The 17532-nt window shown below is 41.3% G+C and overlaps 1 protein-coding gene across 2 annotated transcripts in view; it reads left to right on the top strand.

Annotated features, from left to right (window-relative positions):
* CCDC25 (coiled-coil domain containing 25) overlaps nucleotides 1–17532 on the top strand; it is a 37664-nt gene that overhangs the window by 4402 nt on the left and 15730 nt on the right. Inside the window, exons 2-6 of one of the 2 annotated variants that reach the window (XR_014016010.1) lie at nucleotides 459–506; nucleotides 4721–4760; nucleotides 9210–9261; nucleotides 15094–15169; nucleotides 16883–16985. Coding sequence is in view for 1 of the 2 variants with exons in the window: in XM_081236249.1 (XP_081092375.1) it covers nucleotides 459–506; nucleotides 4721–4760; nucleotides 9210–9261; nucleotides 15094–15169 (216 nt within the window). In the remaining variant the exon portion in view is untranslated. The remainder of the gene's footprint in view (nucleotides 1–458; nucleotides 507–4720; nucleotides 4761–9209; nucleotides 9262–15093; nucleotides 15170–16882; nucleotides 16986–17532) is intronic. The other variant, XM_081236249.1, reaches the window with a different exon arrangement.

Genomic DNA, 17532 nt, shown 5'->3' with positions numbered 1-17532 from the left:
AAATCAAATTATGAAAAATAAAACTTGCTTAAGTATAGGAACCTATTTTTAAATGGTTGAGGTGAAGAGTTTTGGTCGTTGTTTTTTTAAAACTATTTTGAAGAAGGCAGAAGTATAGGACTGAACTGGAATTGCGTTGAACTAAATCCCTGAGAAAGTAGGAAAGTAGCCATTTTTAATGAGGGCTGGTAAACCTTCTCCAGATGGTCAGTAGTTTAGAGTTTGTAAGCCACATACGGTCTCTCTAGCTTATTCTTCTTCATTTTGCTTTTTTCAACCCTTTAAAAATGTGAACATCATTCTTAGCTCAAGGGCTGTCCCAAAACAGGGCTGGATTTGGCCTACAGGCCATGAATGTTTTGCCGACCCCTAATAAGCATTTGTCACTTGTTTTTCCCATCAAACAGTTGTGTCGGTGTTGAAGTTATCTAACTATTCTTATTTTTGTTTTGTCTTAGTTAACTCATCTGCTTACACTATTTACATGGGAAAGGATAAATATGAAAGTAAGTTTTCAAAAGCATTTGATTTTGAAATTTCCAGCAGGTAAGTGTTAATTGCCTTTTCTCCCAGTGGTTTGTTGGATATGAGTTTTCAGTTAACTACTAACTAACCTGTTATAAGGAATTCCAAAGGATTAACTTTCTTAGACTTTCATTATATCAGATAATAGTTGAGCTAATTGGACCACCTGTGGCTGATTAGAATCTTACTTTACAAAGAGTTTTGTGGTATCATTTGATTTAGGGGTGACAGGAATTAGAGGTTAACTTGTGCTGGTTTTCATCAAATAAAAATAATCTGTGGCTTGAAAAGATCATTTTCTGTACATTTTTACCTCGTTTAAGAAACATATCTTGGTTGTTTTGAGGCAGAAGATGGTTCTTTTTGAGTTGAAATGTTAACAGTGCTTTCTTGACCACTCTCAGAATGAAACACGTTATCTCATACCGTGCACATTCCTATGACTAAATGATACAAACATTCACCTAACTAAAACAAAAATTTACCAAAAAATACCCATACTATTTTCTGTTGTATCTCATTTTAAAAAAACTAGTCTTAACCTGCTAAATTAATTTTCTGACTCACTAATGCATTTGATCTAAAGTTTACAAGAAAAACACTGATTTAGGAATCGCCTTTTTGACTGCACGAGTGGCGGGGGGCGCCGAAAGGGAACTGTAGCTTTCTTGATCAAGAGAGCAGGGAGGAGGGCTTCCCTGGTGGCGCAGTGGTTAAGAATCCGCCAGCCAGTGCAGGGAACACAGGTTTGAGCCCTGGCCCAGGAAGATCCAACACGCCGCAGAGCAGCTAAGCCCGTGCGCCACAACTACTGAGCCTGCGCTCTAGAGCCCGCGAGCCACAACTCCTGAGCTTGCACGCCTAGAGCCCGTGCTCTGCAACAAGAGAAGCCACCACAGTGAGAAGCCCGTGCACCGCAATGAAGAGTAGCCCCCGCTCTCTGCAACCAGAGAAAGCCTTCTCACAGCAATGAAGACGCGACACAGCCAAAAATAAAAATAAATAAATTTATTTTAAAAGGAGAGAGAGAGAGAGCAGGGAGGTGACACCACTGACCCTCAGGATGTGGGACACTGAAGAGGGAGGAAAGGACTGCAACAAGGGAGCTGGGAGAAGGTGACAGAATTCCTCTTCTCCAAGCTTGAAAAGCACAGTTGCTCTTCTCTTGAGGGTAGCATCATGTTCTGGAAAAGACAGCTCTGAAGTCTGGCCAGTCTGGGTTAGAATCCCAGCTCTTCGGCAAACTAGCCATAGTTACTTAACCCCTTAGAACCTCAGGGTCCTTAGGTGTAAGAAGAGGATCCTGGGACGGTATCGGCCTTACAGGGCTGTGAAGGTTAAATGAAAGAGCCTGGGGGGGGTGCCTGGCCCACGGTGGGCGCTCAGTAACTGGTGATTCGCTCTGGAGCTCCCCAAAGCCGCCTCCTTTCTCCCCTGGGAACACTCCAGGCCTGGGTGACTGCCTCAGTAGTCTGCGAGCTGCCTGATTCACTTCAGTTACTTTTCTTTAACCCTCAGGTATTGCTTTTTGTTTTTTTCCTTTTCTAAAACCATCAGTGTCTGTTCTAGCTGCAGTTTGTAACTGACAGTTTAAACTTGATCCTTTAAAAGAGACAAGTATAACATTCTTTAGTATGAGACACTTGATTAATGAAATAAGGCCCCAAATTAAAAGATGTCAAAGAACAGTGATAAGTTAGATATAACTTAGATGTAACTATGCATATAGTTTTATAAAAATGTGTAGTGGTATGTATATATATAGTTACACATGCTAAGTATATGCAGTTGGTGTATATACACATACATCACATAAAATATGTATAATGTTATAAATACAATAATGTGATATAGTTATATAACTATATAATTATAAACTGCATCTATATAACGGCTTCAAACCCTGCTATAACCATAAGCAGCATCAGTATAAGCAAGACTATCATATCCTAGCCAAGAGGAAAAACCAATAGCATAAAATAACTAATTTTTATTTTTTTTGGCGGTACGCGGGCCTCTCACTGCTGTGGCCTCTCCCGCTGTGGAGCACAGGCTCCGGACGCGCAGGCTCAGCGGCCATGGCTCACGGGCCCAGCCGCTCCGCGGCACGCGGGATCCTCCCAGACCGGGGCACGAACCCGCATCCCCTGCATCGGCAGGCGGACTCTCAACCACTGCGCCACCAGGGAAGCCCAATAACTAATTTTTAAACGGATTTTTCCTTACAATGAATTTATTGCCATTGACTCTGGTTGTGACTTCATGGAGAAGCTGTCTGCAGCATATTAATACTTGAGTTTTATATTTCTCCTAGTAACCCGTGAATTGTCATGGATACGTTTTCTCATAGCGTCCTGCTGACGAACATAGCTGGGGAGGGGAAACTGTCTCCCTATATTACACTGAACAATAAGGCACAGTTATAGGAGTCCTAGTTATCTACAGTAGATATGGATCCAAACCTGACCAAATCTACTTTCCCTTCTACCACACGAAGGGTGTGAACCCAAGACTCAGGTTCCTGAGAGGCACCTAAAGCCGAGGTCGTGCGGGTTTTGCACTGTGCAGCCCTGGCGGGGCGGGGACAGCTTTATGTATGTCTTACAGCGAAGGGCTGCTTTGATTCCAGTGCACACTGATGGGCTCCCAGTGCTGCCGACGCAGGCAGCTGTGCCGGGGACATTCCCACCGTGTCTCTTTTCCCTTCCATTGTAGTTTCCTAGTTGCTGGGGCTGATCTGTGTGAGGCCGTGTGCCAGCCCCTGAGTCTGTGTCTTCACAGTGTTCATTCAGGTGGAGGCACATACAAAACCAAAGAGCGGTCAGTTTTGCTGTGAATATAAAACTGCTCTAAAAAATAAAGTCTATTAAACAAAAGTATGGGCAAAATGAAGTGATATTAATAGCAAACACTGTAGAATTAGAGGGGGCAGAGAGTAAATGTGGTTAGGGAGAGCTGAGAAGGCTTCGTGGAAGAGTGGGTTAGGATGGGCTAGAATGAATCCTTTAAACCTCCGTTGTAGGAATTTCTCTCTACAGATACAAATCTAGATACAGAGTTTATGTCTGCAGATGTAAATTTAGATTCTGTCTGGAGCCCACTGTAGAGGTGTTTTGCTCTCCTTAAAGTATATGTAGGAAAAAAAAATCTGTACGTCGAATACTTTTCCCCAGGCACTCTTAGAGTTATCCAACCCTCTTAGTCTGCTTTGTAAGAACAGTATTACATTTTTAAGTTGCCTGTTCTCTGGTACTCCTAACACATCACGTTTACTTCTAATAGCCTTGATGACTTCAGGCTGAGGGCTGGATGGAACATAAATGAATTTTAAGTTGAATGAGTCACGTTCTCCAAGAAGCTTTTCAGGTGTGTTCTTTTTATGAGCCAGCAGGTGTCACCAGGGAGCCAAACATTGCCCAGATGAGGAAAAGAGGTTTTTATAATTCCCTTTTTCTGATTTTTCTGATCACTTGTCGGCTATTTGCTCAGCTTCTTACTTAAGCTAGTAGAAAACCCTTCAGAAAACTCAAGGTGTCTGCAGTTGCTTAGAGTACCCTCATCCAAGAGGGTACTCTATCATCTTTTTGCTTTTCTGGAAAATAAATACTTCATTCAAGTTAGATAGATTATACTTGAGTACATTTTAAACCATCATATGTGAGTCACTGTACCTTACAGTTTTTAACTTTAGGTTTAATAATTTAAGTAATGCTTCTGTATTACTAATTATTAATATGGCTCTTAGAGGTATATATTGAGATAACCTTTCTGTAGAGGTATATATTATTAACCTTAAAAATATACATATGTAGGAGTTCCCTGGTGGTCTGGTGGTTAGGATTTGGCGCTTTCACTGCCGTGGCCCAGGTTCAGTCCTTGGTCGGGGAACTAAGATCCCTCAAGCTGTGCAGCACGGCCAATAAATAGATAAATAAAAGAACCAAAGAATACTTTTAAAACTGAATTAAAATTTTAAAAATAAATAAATAAAATATTGTATTAGTTTCAGTGTACAACATACTGATTCAGTATTTTTATAGATTGTAGTCCATTTAAAGTTGTTACAAAATAATGGCTTTATTTCTCTGTGCTGTACAATATATCCTTGTTGCTTATTTATTTTATACATAGTAGTTCGTATCCCTTAAGACTCATTTCTCTTTTTTTTCCTTTTCTTTGTTCTGTCTCTCTGCAGATGAAGATCTGATAAAGTATGGCTGGCCTGAAGATATTTGGTAAGTAGCAATTTTGGTTCTGCTTTTTATGGATCATTATTTACTTTCTTAGACTTGACCAACCACCTGACTCCTATGATTAAAACTAGAACTCATGCTTTGCGTTTTGGCTATGAATATTCAGTGGTAAATAGCTGACTGCCAGCTCCCTTCATTTATAATTACCACATTAATTGGGAATGAGGTCTTAGGGCTAGATCTCGGGCCTCACTGCAAAGGTCTCAGGAACATAGGCTTTTACCTCCTGTGTGTCTCCTCATAGTAGGTTACTGAGACCACTGCACTTAACACACTCAGACCCCTCTTTCTGAGTGGATGGATGCAGGCTTCACAAGAAGCAGTGAAGAAAATAGATTCAAGCTTCCATGTCGGTGGAATAGGTGGAGCATCTGACCAGGTCCAGCTTTAGAGAAAACACAGCCTGGCTTCCCTTTGTCTTCTCAACAAAGAGTTTAACCCTGGCTTGATCCAGCCCCTACCCACTCTTTCTAAAAGAATTTATGGAAATTTCAAAAATTATAATATATTCTTTCTTAACCTCCTTCCAAGATAATTTTATTTTGCTCCTCACCAAACCCAGTCTAAAAAAACAACAAAACAAGTGCAGAAAAAAAAAAACCTTCATTTTAGTTGAATTCTTTTCTTTTTCTAACTGCCTTGGGATGCTATATGGGCTCTTCTACAACTCAAACCCAAAACCTGTGAGGAGTTCATGGATTCCTGCTACTTTCTTTTTCTTTCATGTAATGCTCTCACACTCAGTTTGCTTTCTTTTTCTAGCTGCAGCTTCTACCACTCCCTCTGACCCTTGTGATGTCTCTCTCCTGGAGCCTAACTCGACCTACTATAGAGCGGGATATGGTCTCTATAACTCCTAACACCCCCCTACCAAATGCTGTCCCTGAGGAGAAGCACTCAGATCCTGTTGGCTTTAATGATAGTAGTAATGGACACTTACCAAACACATGAACTGTAGGCCAGATCCTGTTGAGTGTTTACCTCCACTAATACATTTCATTTCACTACAACCCTGTGAAATAGTTACCAATATCATGCCCCTTTTTCAGATGAGGAAACTCAGGCTAAGGGAAACTGAACAGATCCACTCGGGTCGTTGCTGGCCCCCAGCCAGCTTGAGTTCTAGATCCCTGTTTCTGTCTTCCCTCAGGCTGTTTGGGCCCAGATCCTTCACTTAATTCCCTATAGTGGCAGAGCTTAGGCTGCCACTTTTTAGAAGAGTTGACTGATTTTCAATAAGGTATGCAACATTGAATATCTGGTAGGAAAGATATTGCCCAGAGACTAACTCAAGCTACTCCCTAGATGTAGCCATTCTCGGAACCCCTGGGCCTGCCTGCAGGAGCCCACTGAAGGGCGCCTCTCTGGCTCCAGCCTACCTCACTGTGAAGGAGCTGCCTCCTAACCCCGTGGAAGCGCTTCCCTGTCTGTCCGCCCTCTCTGAAGTCCACACTCCAGGAACCAAGAGGCACTAGAAATCTGAGGAAGTTTAAAGGCTTTTTTTTTATCAGCCCCCTGTTCCAGCACAGCGGCCCATCTTCTGAACTCAAATATGTCATCAAGGTGGACACTGCTTGGTGCCCCCATACCTCAGGTGGGCAGGTTGCGCTGCTCAGGGCTTCTGCATTGGATGCCGCTTACCTTCCTAGGACCCTTGACTATAATCTCTGCTCCCCTGCCTCCCCCGCCCAGCCCAGGACAGTGATCCACCCGGTTTGTTCACTACTCTGTCCCACTACCTAGCGTAGGACCTGGCACAGAGTAAGTGTTCAGTAGATGTGGACTTTCTAATTGACTAGCTCTCTGCCTGTCTGGAAATGATCTCTGCTGGACATGTCTTCACAGTAACTGCATTCTGGTCATCTCCATTTTGAGTACCTGTCACCCTTGGCTGGATTATTTCAGTTGTCCTTAGGGCCCCAAAGATCTCCAGATCTGTCACACAATAGATAAGGATGATCACACCTGTTACGCAGTTACCTGCTGTAAGGTTTGGGGCAAAAGTACCTGCATAGGAAAGGTTACATACTCAGATGCACCGTGAAAGTCAGTTCACTACAGCCTTTTACTTGACATTAAAAAAAAAATTAAGCGGAAGAGAAATTTCCAATTTACAACCTACACCTCATGTATTATGACTTGGGTTTTTCGTTTCGTTAATGTAGACTTCTGGAAGGCACTTATCAGACTGGTGTCTATAGCTTCCCAATAGCCATTTCGACACTCTTTAATCTTGAGATTTAATGTCTGTTGTCGGAAGTGATTGACTTTTACTTCCAGAAGCTATTCTAGGTCAGGTGTGAGCTGGCAGAGCCCTAAATTTCAAGACCTGTTACGGTTAATAAACTGTCAATCCTGGAAACATTCCTGGGCGTGCAAAGAATGAATCAGTTGATCTACATTCCAGGGCAGATCTTCAACCTGGAACTTAACCTCTGGGAATGTCAGCATCTAAGTTTATACCAGGAAACCTCCTAAGGTGCTTTTAAGCAAAGAATTTTTCTAGGATTAAATGAGAATGGAACTAAATTCATTTTAAACAAAGGAAAATACAAAGAGTGTGCGTTCACTGCTTCCAAACCCCCTAATGAGTAGTATTTCCAGAGACCCCACTTTAAGGAGTTAAACGACCAAGCTTGGGGTCCCGTGCATCTCTGCGTTCTCAGGTCAGGGATGCTCATGTTTCTAGTCTCTGCATTCAATAAAGAGTAATAGTGATTAAGCAGGGAGAGGAAGGTAACAAGGAAGAGAGGGAACTAGGGAACTAGTGGGCATAATTTAAACTTGGAGTGAGCATTTTGGGAGGTTTGGGAGGTTTGGAAGTTTTTTTAAGGAAACTCGCTCAAAATAGTTTGTTTACAGAACTGACTTTTTTGTTCGTTTTACATTTCAACCAAAGTGCCGTTGGGACATGCATTCCCCTTGCACTTTGTAGAGGTGTACCTACAAGCCTGAAGTTGGTGTAGATCAGCAGTGATATTCCCGGGTGTGTTTTAGTACTTTGACTGCCTATGTATGAACCCAGTGTGTATGTACATTAAACTACTTGTGTATGTCTTTTGACAAAATTCCACATCAGAGACCTCTAAGGAAAATCAGAATACAATCAGGCTACTATGGGTATGTAGAAAAGAGTTGTTATAAATAGAGAACTTAACACAAATTGGAATGGGAGAAGTTTTCTCAGTGGAGCCTGCTTACTAATGGGGTATTTTCCTAAGACTCTGAAACAGAGTAGTGAGGTATACTTTCCAGGTTTTCAAAAAACACATTTTCTGGCTGGAAAATGCCAAGCCGAAGATGATAATCAGTAGCAATCTCTTACGTGGGAATGCAAACAAGTAAATGAACCAGCAGAAGACAAATAAATCAAACTAAGATGTTATACTCATTTCTGGCTATCACTAATGGTTAGGAATAAAACCGAGAGTCATCATAGACTGCCAAAAACGTGTAAAATCACGAGGTGACAGGCGTGTGTTACATCGTCGGCTGGCATTCTGGAGGCCTCTCTGGGTGTTGGGGAGAGCGGTCACCTTCATTTGGTGAATTGTAAATAGGAAAAACTTAAAATCCCCAAATGTTGGACTAGGTGAAAAAAGAAGTAAGTTTTAAAAGATTTAATTAAATTGGTGAATGATAGAGCCTTAATGAAAGGTAAATTTAGGATACTGGGGTGAGAGGGCATTCTGAATATTTTTCGGACAGCGTCATAAAGGGCAATCACCGTGCTTTCCCAGGAGGCACATATTAGTGTCATTGTCAGAGGCAATGCAGCTGGATGAGTTGTTGGTCTGACCCATTTGGTGATGTGGTCTGCTTACTGCTTCAGTCCTCACCTGACTCTTCCATCTCTGTGATTGACATTCGCTGTGGATTGTTTTGCCATTGCTTGAAACTCAGGATTTCCCAAACCAAACCTGTCATCTTTCTGCCAAACTGGCTCCCTCTGCAACTGTAAGATGTTACTGTCAGTGGTCCTGTGAGTCTCCCAGGCTTGGAAACCCTGGAGTCTTGCTGACTTCTTTCATTCCCTTCTCTTCTCCCCTAAAACTCCTTCCCCGTGTTTGCTCTAAGTCCCGTGGTTCAGCTTGGGACCCACCAAGTCTCAGTTCATCAGTGAAGCCTTGGGTCACTGATAGCTCTTCCTCACTTGAAAAATCACCCTTCCCTGGGCTTTTAACATTCATTGCCTCCTGTACTCATCTTGGGACTTAGCCTCACACAGCTGCAGAACATTCCATGTTTTTGTCACCTCTCCCAGTTGATAGTGAGCTCTTTGGAGGTGGTGACTGTTTTCTGCCCCCCACAGTGCTCAGTGTGCAGTAGGCACTGAATTAATATTTTTGGAGTGGAATGCTTTAAATGCAGGTGGCCTGAGGAGATGGTTATCTTGTACCTCTTGCTAAAAGTGGTTTTCATTCTTTGTAGGTTTCATGTGGACAAACTCTCTTCGGCTCATGTATACCTTCGATTACATAAGGTAACTGGATTTAAACATGGATTCGTGACTTTTTCTGTAGTGAGGAGCATCCTATCTTGTCCTCTGTCCTTTTTTTTTTTTTTTTTGGCAAATAAATTGTTTAGAGTAATAAACATGTACAAAAGTCTACAAATTAGCAAATGAAGAGATGTCTTCCCCCAACCCAGGAAATCACGAAGGGCAATTCTGGTGATTTTTGAGGCTTGGAAGGGGACACAGCACATATTTCCCAGATAGAAGCACTGCCTTGTCCTGCCAGCTGAGGTGTGCTGTGTGTCACCTCTGCTCTCTCTCCCTGTCACTTCAGTTGACACTACTGGACTTTGTCTTCTTCTAGGAAGATCATGTCGTAGTTCCTTTTTCTCAGACTCATGTGATTCTCCTGCCTCACCAAGGGCATATATGTTCCTAGTTATCAGGGGCTGCTTTGGGAGGTTTAAAACAGCATTATTGTAGTAAAGGGAAAAGATTTAATGTTCCCTAGTCACCTAAAACCACTGTTCTTCCAATCTGTCTTTATATCCATCTGTTGTATTTTGTGTAGTTGAATCATAGGGTGTGGATAATTATGTGTATTTTTTTAATATTTATTTTGGAATGATTTTAGATTCCCAGGAAAGTTGCAAAGGCAGTACAGGTTCCTATATACCCCATGTCCAGTTTTCCCCGTTGCTGACATCTTAACGTTACCATGGTAGATTTGTCTGAAATGAGAAACCAGAACTGATGCATCACTGTTAACTAAGCTCTGGACTCTATTTGGATTTCTCCAGTTTTTCCATTATTGTCCTTTTTCCGTTCCCAGATCTGGTCCAGCGTGTCCCACATTGCATTTTAGTTGTCATGTCTGCCTAGCCTCTGGTCTGTGACAGTTTGTCACTCTTTCCCTGCTTGTCATGACCTTGACCGTTTGAGAAGTACTGACCAGGTCATGACTAGACTGGAGTTACGGGTTTGGGGGAACACTAGCACAGAGGTGAAGTGCTCTTATCCCATCATGTCAGGAGTATATGCATTGCTAGGACTTACCACCGATGGTGTTAACCTTGACCTCCTGGCCAGGGTAATGTCTGTCAGGTTTCTTCACTAGAGAGTTGCTCTTCTCCCCACATACTTTATTATTTGGAAGCAAGTCACTAAGTCCAGCCTGTACTCAAGGGGGAGAGCTCCACGTCCTGGCCTGGGGAGTACCTGCATATATTGTTTGGAATCCTTCTGTAAGGAAGATTCATCTCTTCTCTCCCATGTATTTAATTCAGTCATTTACTTATATCAGTACGGACTCACACATTTACTTTTCACTTTGGGTTATAATCCAGTACTGTGTCATTTTGTTGCTAAAATTGTCCCTGCTTTCACTCTGCCAGCTTGGCTCTTGTGTTCCCTGGACATGCTCCTGTCGTTTTACTTTTTGAGCACTTCCTTACTTTCTGACACTCAGGATGCTCCAGGCTCACCTTGTATTTTCCCTGCTCCAGCTCTAGGATCAGCCATTTCTCTGAGGAACTTTGGTTTCTTTTATTGGGAAATGGTATTTAGAAATCAAGATCTGGACTCTGGGTGTGCTCACTGCTACTAGAGTATCATTGCTTCTAGGCCCTCTCGTGTGACAGAGCTAGGAAATAGGTGTAGGTATACTAACCCGTGTGAGTCATTCGTATGCATAATTTTTTCTGTATCTACAGTAAGCTAACCATGACTGGTGTCTCTGATGAACCCGTTACTACAGGGGCCTTTCTCACATTCCTTCCTTGTTTATCTATTCCTTCCTTCTCAGACAGTGGGAAGCCTGGCTCCCACCATCCACCATCATTTGCTTATCTGAATCCAGTATATATGGAAGTGGTTTCAGATTTGTTAGCCTGTATCCCCATAAGAAACAACTTTATCAACTGAAGTACAGTGCAATTACAGTTTCCATTCAAAATGCTGTTTGTCACAGTTACTTGTCAGCTGCTCCCCGCCCTCCCCACCTCATGCCCTTCAGTGATGTCTGTCACACACTTAGGTTCTTTCGTCTCAGTCTGCATTCCACCTTGGCTTCCCCTGGTTGATTGTATTACTTTTTTTTTAATACATTTTTATTGGAGTATAATTGCTTCACAATGCTGTGTTAGTTTCTGTTGTACAACAAAATGAATCAGCCCTATGCATACACATATCCCCATATCCCGTCCCTCTTGAGCCTCCCTCCCGCCCTCCCTATCCCACCCCTCTAGGGGGTCACAAAGCACCGAGCTGATCTCCCTGTGCTATGCGGCTGCTTCCCACTAGCTATCTATTTTGCATTTGGTAGTGTATCTATGTCCGTGCCACTCTCTCACTTCATCCCAGCTTACCCTTCCCCCTCCCCGTATCCACAAGTCCATTTTCTATGTCTTTTCTACGTCTTTTCTACGTCTTTATTCCTGTCCTGCCCCTAGGTTCTTCAGAACCTTTTTTTTTTTTTTGGAGTCCATATATATGTGTTAGCATATGGTATTTGTTTTTCTCTTTCTGACTTACTTCACTCTGTATGACAGACTCTAGGTCCATCCACCTCACTACAAATAAGTCAATCTCGTTTCTTTTTATGGCTGAGTAATATTCCATTGTATATATGTGCCACATCTTCTTTATCCATTCATCTGTCGATGGACATTTAGGTTTCTTCCATGTCCTGGCTATTGTAAATAGTGCTGCATTGAACACTGGTACATGTCTCTTTTTGAATTATGGTTTTCTCAAAATGGATTAAAGACCTAAATGTAAGACCAGACACTGTAAAACTCTTAGAGGAAAACATAGGAAAAACACTCTCTGACATAAACCACAGCAAGATCTTTTTTGACCCACCTCCTAGAGTAATGAAAATAAAAACAAAAATAGACAAATGGGACCTAATTAAACTTAAAAGCTTTTGCTTTTAAGCAAAGGAAACCATAAACAAGACAAAAAGACAACCCTCAGAGAAAATATTTACAAATGAAACAACGGACAAAGGATTAATCTCCAAAATACACGAACAGCTCATGGAGCGTGATATCAAAAAGATTGTATTACTTTTAAAGTGACAGTTTACAAACTTTTTCACGTTACTGCATTATTTTCATATTTATTGTTTTGACTGGCTGCTTTGAGTTGATGATATGCCACAGTTAATTTGAAAGCTCCCTTGTCAGAATATAAGTTGTTTACAGTTTTCAGCATTATGAATCCCCAACAAGAAATATTTTTTTAATGAACTACTTTCTATTTTTCTTTTCTTTTCTTTTCTTTTTTTAGAGTAGTTCTCAGAAATGAAATTACTGGGTCAAAAGATATAAACATTTTGATAACTCCTTTTATGCCAGACTGCCCTTTGAAAATATTATGCTGGTTTAAAATGCTACCTGATATATATAGGTTTTCCAAAAACTTTTTGGGGTTTTATAACTTCAGAAAAATTGCAGCCTTTTGACCAATTTAATAAATACAAGATGCTACTTCATTATGCTTATAATATTTACTCCTTAATTTACTAACAGGGTAAAACATTCTACCACATCTTTACTTATTCTATTTATATTTTTGAGAACTGTGTTGTAAAAAAAAAAAAAAAAAAAAAGAAGATTGTGAACTCTTTGCTGGAACAAAATTCTGAATTCTCCTAGGCAACTTCTTGCCATTCTGGAACTATTTCAAGTCTAGAGAAAATAAAGTATGGTGTTCCCAACTTTCCTTTTGGTTCAGATTAAATTTTTTCCTTTGGGTTCTGCTGCATCAGAAAGTGGAAATAACGGTGGGTAGTCCCAGGTTCACCTTGCCACCAGTTAGAACTTGTTTGAACAGGAGTTTGATTTCATTTTCTTTTGGAAGCACATAATGTGCTAGATAAAAATATGTGCTCCTTAAGGAACTTTTACCTGGTTGATCTCCTGCAGTAAACAACATAGCCCTTTGCACTTAGTAGGTACCAAGTAAGTGTTGGAGATGCAGTGAGACTAGGTATAAGTAGTTCAGAACCCAAACTCTGGAGCCAGACTGCCAGCTTTGTATCCTGGCCTTGCTGCTTATCAGCTGTTGGACTCTGAGCAAGTTATTCAGCTGTGCCCGTTTCCTCATCCGTAAAAGGGAGCTAACAGTCCCTGTCTTACTGGGTTGTTGTGAGAATTAAATGAGCTATAGCATAACTGAAGCATTTAGAATAATGCTCGGCACATGCTAAGCGCTGTGTGTGTTCATTCTTTCTTTGTCAAATTCAGGTGAATTCAACCCAAGCCTTGAAGATCATGGATATTCAACAAGTGTTTTTTCCTAGGCTTATTTGATTTTTGGAAACCTATAGAAAAATCTCCCTTATCAAGAGGTTGCTTATCTCATTAACACAGATGGCACAAAGCCCACAGTCAAAATTCTGGCCTTTTCATATGGAGAGTACCTTACACTCTCCATGCAGAGTTTGTTTACTCTGACTTTATGCATAGTGCTAAGCTGAATTATTTTATTTTATTTTATTTGGTCTGCTCATATTATATTAGAAGTAGCAAAACAAGAAGAGGCTATTGCTTCAGGAATAGCAATAGGTACAGGTAGCAAGAAGGGATGTTGTGACATAGCCTGATATCAAGCACCAAGAAGCTGTACGTTCCCACAAAAACTCCATAAGCACCACACTCTGGAGCCAGTTGTTAGAGCATGGCTTTAGTTGGTCCTGGGTTCACCTCTCACCTCTGTCACTTACTAGATACTGGGAGCTGGGCCTGGTTGCTTAACCTCGCTAAGCTTCATCTTCTTCATTGGCAAAGCGAGCGTAGTACTATCCATTTCATATGGCCATTTATTTAGTGTACCTAGCACTCAAAAAGCAGATATTCAAAAAGTGGTAGCTATTGTTTTGTTTTTTAATTATTGATTTGACTTATTTAGTATAGGGTCAGTCAGCTTCTGTGTATTTTAGATGCCCCTGAAGGCATCACTATCACTGTATTACAGCCTAGTGTAAAGGTTGATATTCATGATGATGACACTGTGTTATCAAGATGGTAAATTCAGAATCCTCTATTTAAGTGGTCAGGGGATCTCACAGGATGAGATATGGCGTTAAAGTAGTGACAACCTTAAATCACGTATTTTTTGGTCAACATTTAGGTAATTGAGATTTCCATTTTGAAACATTTAAAATAAGGAAAAAAATAGAAACATAATGGAATAAACTTAATTTATCTCAAATATTTAGGTAGATAAAACATTTCATTCCCAGACAGAAGTGCTTCAGTAATCCCATGCCTAACAGCCAAGTGCTGAGTTGATTTCCACTAGCTCTTGCCTCAGATATTTTTGTTCTTTTGGAATGGCTTTGCTTATTCAGCTTTGACTTTGATATGGTATCTGTAAAGAGAATGAATCAGTATTTTTTCTCTTTTATGGTAGAAGGTCACATCTAACACACCAGGAGCTTGGTTCCTGACTAATGCCGAGGGTAGATGACCTAACAGATCACGGAGACCCAAAACTAGAAGATGTCTCTTGAGAGGGAGTTTGTAGGGACCTCAGCTAAGAAGACTTCCCATTGCCAAAAATAGGCACCATTTCTCCACAAGGTTTCTAAAAGTAAGAGAGAGAAGAGGGAAAAATGACTCAGACATAAATACAGTTAATATTTTAGTGGTTTTCTTTCATACCCTGTTTTTTTCCCCACTTATTAAGTCAGGACTTTCCATATTACTGCCTTCTCTTAAACATTTCCACAATGGACTTCATTTTTCAATGTTTTGAAATACAGTTGAAGAGCCCCTGCAGAGCCCTATAAAAGTGCTCCAGTATTGATCAGTGACAAGGTAGTGGACCATTTGGTTTATTCTTGTGTTTCAGGGGGAGAAAATAGAAGACATTCCAAAGGAAGTACTGATGGACTGTGCCCATCTTGTGAAGGCCAATAGCATTCAAGGTCAGTTTTCCTAGAGGTGTTTTCAGAATTAACACCGCTTTCTCTGTGTCTGAAATGATTACATCTTAGAGAACATATTACTGACTTTAGCTTGAGTCAAGGGAATGACATGTAACATGCCTTTCCCCTGTTTTGTTCTTTAAGATGGCAGTTGCACTGCCTGTCAGAGAACTGAAAGCCAACCTCCCTGCCCCTCTAATTTTCATGGCCCTATCTCAAGTCTTTTTTACCCAGTTTTCTTTACCTTGAATAGAAAACTGTCTAGGGCTTCCCTGGTGGCAGAGTGGTTAAGAACCCACCTGCCAATGCAGGGGACATGGGTTCGAGCCCTGGTCTGGGAAGATCCCACATGCCGCGGAGCCACTAAGCCCGTGTGCCACAACTACTGAAGCCCGTGCACCTAGAGCCCATGCTCCACAACAAGAGAAGCCACTGCAGTGAGAAGCCCGCACACCGCAACCAGAGAAAGCCCGTACACAGCAACAGACCCAATGCAACCAAAAATAAATAATAAATTAATAAATAAAAAAAAAAGAAAAGAAAATTGTCTAGACCTGCCTACCCCTAAGGTTACTTGTAGAAAGACTTTTGGAAATTACATTATGTTAATTGCCAAACAAGAGATGTGTCTCATGGCTTTATTTGTAATGTTGGTTGATGTCTTTGTTTCCATGATTTGTTACTAGATTCTAGGACCCAAGTCTCCCAGTTACTCTTTCCTACTTCTTCTTTCTTTCCTTCTCTCCTTCCATACTTTCTTCTCCCTGTAAACTGTGAAGATGTCAAGTCCGTTGATCTTGTTATCTCCCAGAGAATCTTAAATAATATGTCTAGGGTTGTGCATTAGAATCAGTATTTTTACAGTGCTCTCCAGGTGATTCTAATGTGCAAAGAGTGTTGAGACAATTGGCCTCCATGTTTTAAGTAGGACCTGCAGTATTGGCCTTGGTGCTGGTTTAGTTCTACTGTACAAGATTTAATTGGTCAAGTCAGTATAGGACAATTAATGGAGTGGAGGTGGCAGTTATAAAGGGGAGCTGGGTGATGGTATTCTGCCAGGAACGAGCTAGTACACTGGACGTTAGTTGTAGGACCTGGACCTGGATAAGGTAGAGGTAAGTTTGGTTTGATAGAAAGTTGAGGGGTGATCCAGAGGGTTCGGAAAAAATGTGGTTTGCATAGAAGATAAGCATGGGGCAGACACAGAGATGACAACGGGTCCCGGGAGCTGGTGATTCGAGGAGAAGAGCTGGGCAGTGTGCTCCCTCCCCCATCACTTAGTCGGCGTTGCCTGCATCTCACTCGGCAGCTTTACTGAATCAGGTGCCTAGCCAAAGAAACTGGAAGTCTTGTCTTACAGAGCCATTCACTTTCAACTCCCTAAGTCATTAAATTGCAGTTAGTTTTAGGACATTGCATTTTTATGAGTAGAAGAAGAGCTCCTCAGATTTCCAGTTAAAATCTTTGGTTATGGAAAGAAAAATAATGAAAATTGAAACTACGTCATTATCCTCCTTCCTTGTGTGTTGCAACCTCTTTAATGTGTTTTTGTGCCCCTGGCTAGCAGATTGTGAATTTATTAAAAGAGCTTTGGACTCGTTATTCTTGGCCCGGCCTCTTTCTTCTTAATCCCTTTATAGTTTACTAGCTCTAAAGAAAGCAGAAAAGAGGAAGAGCCATTGAATCACTGAATCACTCTTCTCTCCTCTTCAGCCTTCCACAGGGATAGCTCACTCATAAGGAGCTAAGCCCAAGCGTCTCACTCTCAGGAGTCAATAGCAGAGGATGCTGAGGAGTGAAGAAGATTGTCTTTGCTGTGAGATTTGCTAAGTACACTACATTTGCGTCACTGTGTTATTAAAATATTTCCCTCCCTGGTTGACCACCTTCAGGGCTGTTTGTCGTCATAGAATCTGGTCAGCCTCTTCTTTATTCATTTTATAATCTCTTGCCAGATTAAACTTTCTAAAAGCTTAGACACTTTCTGTGACAGCCTTCACCTTGCCTCTACAGTTAAACCCAAACTTCTCAGCTGGCATTTAAGCATCTCTGATCTGACCACAGACTTTGTTTCCCTTCATGTATTTCATACTCCAGCCAAAGCAGATATTTGCTGTTTTCCTGCTTTGTGCCTTTGCTTGTATTGTTCCCTCTGCCCTCAGTGTTACACTCCTGCTCAGTCATCACATGTCTAGAGTCGAGCTCAGGTTCAAGAGCTACGCTGTAGTTACAGTAATAGTAATAACAGCTAGCATTGAATGTTAATTACATGCCTGGCACTGTGCCAGGAATATTACAGATTGTTCATTGATCAACTCGACTGAATTAAGATATCACTTTCATTTTATAGATGAGGAAGCTGA

The sequence above is a fragment of the Mesoplodon bidens genome (genome assembly GCF_964165515.1).
Source record: "Mesoplodon bidens genome assembly, chromosome: 6".
NCBI classification, from domain to species: Eukaryota; Metazoa; Chordata; class Mammalia; order Artiodactyla; family Ziphiidae; genus Mesoplodon; species Mesoplodon bidens.
Note: the sequence above shows the minus strand (reverse complement) of the source record. Positions and strands in the feature narration are given on the sequence as shown.